Source organism: Triticum aestivum, chromosome 1B (genome assembly GCF_018294505.1).
Source record: "Triticum aestivum cultivar Chinese Spring chromosome 1B, IWGSC CS RefSeq v2.1, whole genome shotgun sequence".
Taxonomy (NCBI): Eukaryota; Viridiplantae; Streptophyta; class Magnoliopsida; order Poales; family Poaceae; genus Triticum; species Triticum aestivum.
The window spans coordinates 592689193-592696172 of record NC_057795.1 but is presented as its reverse complement, the minus strand read 5'-3'; the positions used below and the strand labels follow the sequence as shown (position 1 = coordinate 592696172).

Here is a 6980-nt window from a genome sequence, read left to right as displayed (position 1 = left end):
CGGCGGTCGAGGCCGGACAGCCGCGATGGGGCGGGGCAGGGACGGCCGCGGCGCGGCTGGCCGATGCGGAAGGGGCGGCGGGGCCGCGGTGGAGGTCGGGGCACCGCAGGGGATGGGTGCGGGCGGCCGGCTACGGTGGACAGGGTCGGCGGTGGCGGTGCGGCTGTGGGTGGGGGATGGCGATGGAGGAGAAGGGGCGGGGGGGGGGGGCGATGAGGAAGGCGCGGCGGGGGTGCGGTGGAGGTCGAAGCGCCGCAAGGGAGGGGTGTGGGGCGGCCGGCTATGGCGGACGGGGTCGGCGGCGGCGCGGGTGTGGGTGGGGATGGGGAATGAGAGACGGTGAGAGAAGAGAGAGAGGACGAGGGCGGGATGGCCGTTAACGTACCCACCTCTTTGCTGTCCACTGACGGACGGCAAAGAGGTGGGGCCGGTGGGTCGTAGTGGGTTAGACAATAACTGGACCCACCCTCTTTGCCGTCTGTTGGCTGATGGCAAAGATTCTTTGCCGTCGGCCAGTAGACGACAAAGAATTGGCTGATGGCAAATACCTTGTTTGCCATCAGCCACTTCTTTGCCATCCGTTTTATTGTGGCTGAGGGCAAAGACCTTCTTTGTCATCAGCCAGCAGACGATAAAGAAGTGGCAGACGGCAAATAAGCTAATTCCAGTAGTGATGCATATAAAACATCCAAAACATATAATATAATAGCATGAAACAATAAAAAATTATAGATACGTTGGAGACGTATCACCTGCACGACAGTAGAGCTGGCCACGGGAGGCAGGAGCAGGCGGCACGACTAATGCTGGTTTGGATGGCTGGAGCAAGAAGACCAAAGGTTGAAGAAGCACTGCGGCCGTTGGATGGACATCGTACGGTCACTTGAGCCAGAATCGTTCATATTGACTAAGTTGACTAAGCCCTCCGTCAAACAAGTCAGCCTCCCACTATGGTGGGTCCCAGCTAGCAGGGGGAGTATTTATTTTTTTGTGCGTCACAAGGAGGCACTTCCTTGCATGCGAAGATATAGCTGGTGGGTCCGAGCTGTCAGCAGGTGAACATTTTTTTCGCGAAATACAGAGGCCCTTCCGGTGGGTCCCAGCTGTCAGGTGGAGGAATCATTATTCTGCGCGTAATAAAGAGGCACTTCTTTGCATGCGGCCGTGGACCCAGCTGTCAGCCTCTCCACGTACAGTCCTCTTCCGATGGATGTCGTTCGTTGACCACACCGCCAAGAGCACCAGGGCGGTGGACGACGGCGAGGTCCTAGACTGGAATGACCCGGAGGAGCCCCACAGTTTTTGCGTAATAAGGAGGCACTTGCTTGTGTGGGTCCCTACTTTCATCCTCTCGACTTACATCCCTCTTCCGATGGCTGCTGTTTGATGACCATGTTGACCATGCTGCATCGAGAGCACAAACGCGGTGGACGAGGACGAGGCCCTGGAAGGGAACGACCCGGAGCCGGCGAAGCCACAACAGGGAATGCCCACGCTGAGGGGAGTACCGAGGGCTGACTGGTCGACTGCGGGGTGAGGCTGACGTCGCCGGAAAATAACTTGATGTGCGGGTGGGTAGAGGGATGGCCTGGCGGCAGCACAGCCCGCCACGGGAGGAGGGACCAAGCAGTCCCGCCGACGCTGGTTTGGGCGGCTGGAGCAGGAAAATCAGAGATTGAAGAAGTACGACGACCGTTGGATGGACATCTAACAGTCACTGCTCTGTGTTGACTAAGTTGACAAAGCCTCACTGCTCCATGACGAGAGTCTAGGTCAGATTCGAGTGGTTATACCTGGTAATGATGATGTTCTTTTTATGTCGTTACCTTGTTGAAGGCATTGTTTGGACTGATATTTTGGGATGAAACACATAGATTCTGGCTTTGTAGTTGGATTCGGTAATGGCGACGCATGACTGTCACTCCCTTCCTGGATGCGTTATTGATAAAAAAACCACTGTCCATCTGATGTCATGGGATGGTTGATGTGATATGGTCAATTTTGTAGTTTGTTGATTGCAAATCTGATTTTTTTTCTTTTTTCCTCGCCTACACATAGTTTTGATCTTATATGACCTTACTAGTTGCTGGGTGTTTTTACGTGTGTGTGAGTTGGTGTTGGATATGTGCATCCTAGCTATGCAGATATCGGGTGTGTGCTCATTGTGTTATGTGTCTTCTTGATGCACCATTTTAAGCCAATAAAATTCATCATTTGTCTTTTTAGCACAAATCCTCTTTTTGTCAAAAAATCCCGTAAGGTTTTTCTATAAACACATGTAACTTTATTAATAGTCATAACAATTACAGGTACACTAATATGGACCTATGACTAAAAATTACAATGAAATCTCTTATAAACACCTTCTTCACGGTATTAATCTTTGCTCGAAGAAATACCTCAAAGATTTTAGTAAAAAGTCTGCAATTAGACTGGAACAACGATGTTGTTCCATAAGGTATGTCGCTATAAAGACATGTTGGGCCTGTCTAGAGTCCAACAAGAAGCATCTTGAAAGCAAGATTCACAACGAGCTTGTATTTCCCAGCCCACACGATGGAAAGCAAGGTAATGCAAACCCTCGCTCGCACCTGTGCGACTTTGGGCCGACCCATGTGGGGGAGGGGTGCCCTGTTTTTCCCTTTTTTTCGTTTTTGTTTTTTCGTTTATTAGAAATGTTTCAGGATTTCAAATAAAATTGAATTCCAAATTCTTCATGAATTTTAAGAAATATTCCTGAATTAATAAATGTGAGTTGAAAAAAAAGTTCCTGAATTTGAAAATGTTCTTTAATTCACAAAGTGTTTGTGATTTTGAAAAATGTTTCTGAACTGAAAAAATGTCCTGAATTTGAAAAATGTTTGTGAAATTCAAAAAACATTCTTGGGTTTTAAAAACATGCAAATTAAAAACAATGTTTGTAAAATTTAAAAATTGTTCAGAATTTCGAATTTTGAATTGGACGATTTTTCTGAAACTCATGAACATTTAAAAAAAATGATGAAATGTTTTGTATTTGATTGACAAATTTTGAATTTGGTTAACATTTATTGAATTTGTTGTTTTTGAATTCTATGAAAATAATGTTCTCCAAATAAAAACGAAAAAATAAAAGGAAAAGGAAAAAGGAAAAAGGAAAAAAGAAATAAAAAAACCCAGTCTGAGAAAGTTTTCATCAAAATTTGGAGCCCAAAAGGGGCTAAACCCTTCTGTTCAAGTAGTAGCCAAGTAGCACCGAAGGAGTATCTCGAAGTTAAGCTATGGGTGGGTGGCGCACGCTCCCGAAGCCCACGACTTGCTATGCCTCGTCCCTAATCTTTCGAGCCATTACGAGTAGTAGCCCGATCTTCTTTCCCATCTTTGTTTTTTTGAGTTGTGTCTTTGCCATCTCCTATAGGTGTGTTTCACTTTTTTTTTGTCTTTTGTTGCACTTTATGTTTTCCCTTTCTTTATATTTCGAAATATTTAAAAATACAATATTTTAGTTTGCTAAATTTACTAAATGTCCCTTGTGTATTTTGAATGGTCCATTGTGTATAAAAACATTCACAATGTATTTACGAAAAGTGCATTGTATTTAAAAAAATGTTCATTGTGTTCCATATTTGTTTTTTTTCTATCCATCATGTTTGCAAAAAATGTCATGTTGTATATTAAAAATATCCATCACGTATTTAAAAATAATTTGTGTATGTATTTTTCCTAATAGGTTCATTGCATATTTTTTTATCATGTATGTGAAGCAATCATCGCAAATTTTCAAACTGTGATTGTGTATATTAAAATGTTCGTCTTCTATTCAGAAAATATTCGCCATGTGTTACTCAAAATTTGACATCATATTTACAAAAATGATTTTTCAGAAAAGCAAGGAAAATAAAAATATAAATTGAAAAATAGTGAAGAAAAAGTTTGTCATGTATTCAGTATAAAGTTCATAGTGTAATTCTTGAAAACTCCATCAGGTATTTCTAAAACTTTCGTGATGGATATTAAAATGTCCATTCTAAATTTAGGAAAAGTTCATCATGTACTAGAAAATATCAAACATTTGATTTTTTTAATAGTTTAATTAAAAATTTATTTAAAAAAAATATATCTTTGTGGATGAGAAGAAAAAAAGGAAATGGAAATGAAAATGGAAACTAAAACCTAAAGAAAGAAGCCCAGAAGAAAAGAAGAAGAAAAATAGTGAAAAGAAAACTAGAAGATGAGAAAAAAGAAAAAGAAAAAGGGAGCAAGGAAAAGAAAAAGGCCTATAAAGGAAAAACAGAGACGAAAAGGGTTAAAGAAAACTGAAGCAAACTGTATAGGAATCGAATGAGCCGTTGAAAAGTGATTAGCTGAAAACAGAGTCGACCCATCGCGGGATCGCTAGCTAGTGACTGATAGAATTTGTGCCCAAGCATCACATTATCACCCACTAGCTACTTGATCAGACCTCCTATTCCGCATGTCGTGAGCAGAAATATCCACCTGGGCTTACTTGTGCCGGGCCCAAATGACTGGTTTGTTCGTTTTCTTATATTTTTTTATTTTTGTTAGTTTGTTTTAAAAATGGGATTTAAGAAAACCCACCTCATTTACGTATTTAATAAATATTAAATATTTATGTTTTTTTGCCAAATGTTCATGCTAAAAAATGTCTCGAGTCAATAGTCATGCTTAATTACTCCACAAGTTTGCTTCCTCCACAATTTGGAGCTCAGGAATTAACCCTTGTTTTGAATTGTGTTCACACGTAAATAGTAGGTGCTTCTAGCGTAGCGCTAGTTATTCCTTGTTAAGATGGGATGAGATTTGTGAGTTTGCGTTTGTATATAGCAATTGTGTGCGTGTGTGAATTGAAAACATGGCTTAAATCCACATTGTATTCTTATGGTTTTGTCTCATAATTCTTTCTACATTTGTAAATTTGGATTATCCAAGCTAGTTATTCGTCTTTTTTTTAAGTTGTTATACGTCATAATTTATCAAAGTGTTTTTCTAACATATGGGCGTTAAGTGTTTGGACTCATGAAAGATCAGCCAAACAACGGCTGAGCTTAGACTTGACACTGTTGTTCACGTTTTGCTCAATTTATTTCAGCATTTTCCGAGACGTTCGTTCAGGAGACGTTCCATCGAATACGAGGCATCTATAATGACTTCGTCAATCTCAAGGTGTTATGCGGGCTCAGGATCTCAGAGGTGCTAATAGAGACAATGAGTGTGTGCTTGCATGCGTGCATTCATGGAGTGAGTGTATCTGAACATCCACGTTCGGAAAAACAAAAAGCGGCCGGCGTCAAATTTGCAACTAGGCTCAACCCTGGTTTACATCGTCCCGAAATGGAGCGGCGAGGTCCGAATATTCCAGCAAAACCGGTGCCCACGGATCGTCGGGCCCTGACGGATGAGCCAAGCCAGGGCAGGTCCGCAAGCAAAGCAACCCCTGGAAAGACGGCGAGGGGCAAGGGCGCCAAGGGGCCAACGGGTGGCTGGGACGACGCGGGGATCCGCTCTTCCGCCCCCCGCCCTCCTCTATTTATGGCGTCCACCGCCCAATCCACGCACCAGAGCCAACGAACTCCGATCGCCACTCCCCCAGAGAAACGCCCCTCCTCACCTTGAACGTCCAAGGAAGCAGCACACAAGTCCGGCCAGCCAAGATGTCGTGGCAGACTTACGTCGACGAGCACCTGATGTGCGACATCGAGGGCCACCACCTCGCCTCCGCGGCCATCCTCGGCCACGACGGCACCGTCTGGGCCCAGAGCGCCGACTTCCCCCAGGTCACCGCCGGCATGCCGTCCGCCTTCAGATTTCCTGTATGATCTCTCGTAGATTCGTTTCTCCATGTCTCACGGTGCTGGTTGGTTTTGGTTTTTGTGTGGCTTCCAGTTCGCGCCCGCCGAGATCACTGCCATCATGAAGGACTTCGACGAGCCGGGGCACCTCGCCCCCACCGGCATGTTCGTTGCAGGTGCCAAGTACATGGTTATCCAGGGTGAACCTGGGGCCGTCATCCGTGGCAAGAAGGTATGCATGCATGCATCTCTCGAGTTTTCTACTAGAATTATATATGTTCTTGAAAAATTGATTGATCGATCCCTGTGCTTCGTCATCTTACTTTGCGGCTCATCCGGCCTGCAGGGAGCAGGAGGCATCACCATCAAGAAGACCGGGCAGGCGCTGGTGGTTGGCGCCTACGAGGAGCCCATGACCCCTGGGCAGTGCAACATGGTGGTGGAGAGGCTCGGCGACTACCTCGTTGAACAAGGCATGTAGGCCACCCCATCAATATAACGGCGTCCACGATGATGATCAGATCACACAATTTTCAAGATTCTCTTTTAAATATCTACGGAAATATATGTGGGCCTTTTGTTTCCCTCTTCAAGCGGCTCTGGCATCCATCGCTCATGATGACCAGTTGCCCTAACAAGTTTCATTTGTAATGCCTTTTCGGCTTTCCTTCTTCTTCAGTGGGTCCATTATTTTGGTTGTCGTATGAATTGTGTTGACAACAAATTTTGTGCTACATTTCTTTCGATTGTAAACTTATAGTACTTTTTATTTTATTTTGAAAAGGCCTCTTTGATTGCAATGCAATCGCATATATAGGTTGTGTGCAATCCCATCTATTGTCGCGGCGCCCCCCCCCCCCCCCCCCCCCCCCCCCCCCCCCCCCCAAAAAAAAGAAGTCTTGTCCTCTTTTGTTGTGGCTGCGTTTACAATCATCAAGAAATTACATAGTTGCTTACAATTGGGTCTTTCGCAAAAATGAGACGGAACTTTGCACTTTAGCCTTAAAAACAACTTGCTACCACTAGATTTTTCACACACACATTTTGTACTCATGTTGCTGCACTACGTACTGCAATACTGCTGTATGTCGTGCCACATTAAGAAATACATATTACCAGTGGGGAAATCTACGAGAATAATTCAATTGTTAACCAAGTATTGAAGCATCATGTGAAAATGAAAAAGAAACA

General features: G+C 44.3%; 1 protein-coding gene across 1 annotated transcript; it reads left to right on the top strand.

Annotated features, from left to right (window-relative positions):
• Window positions 1–5549: 5549 nt before the first annotated feature.
• On the top strand, window positions 5550–6563 carry LOC123096487 (profilin-2). Its single transcript, XM_044518231.1, has 3 exons — window positions 5550–5774; window positions 5884–6021; window positions 6136–6563. Exons 1-3 carry the CDS (start codon window positions 5652–5654, stop codon window positions 6268–6270), a joined length of 396 nt encoding a protein of 131 aa, XP_044374166.1. The 5' UTR covers window positions 5550–5651; the 3' UTR covers window positions 6271–6563.
• Window positions 6564–6980: the final 417 nt, after the last annotated feature.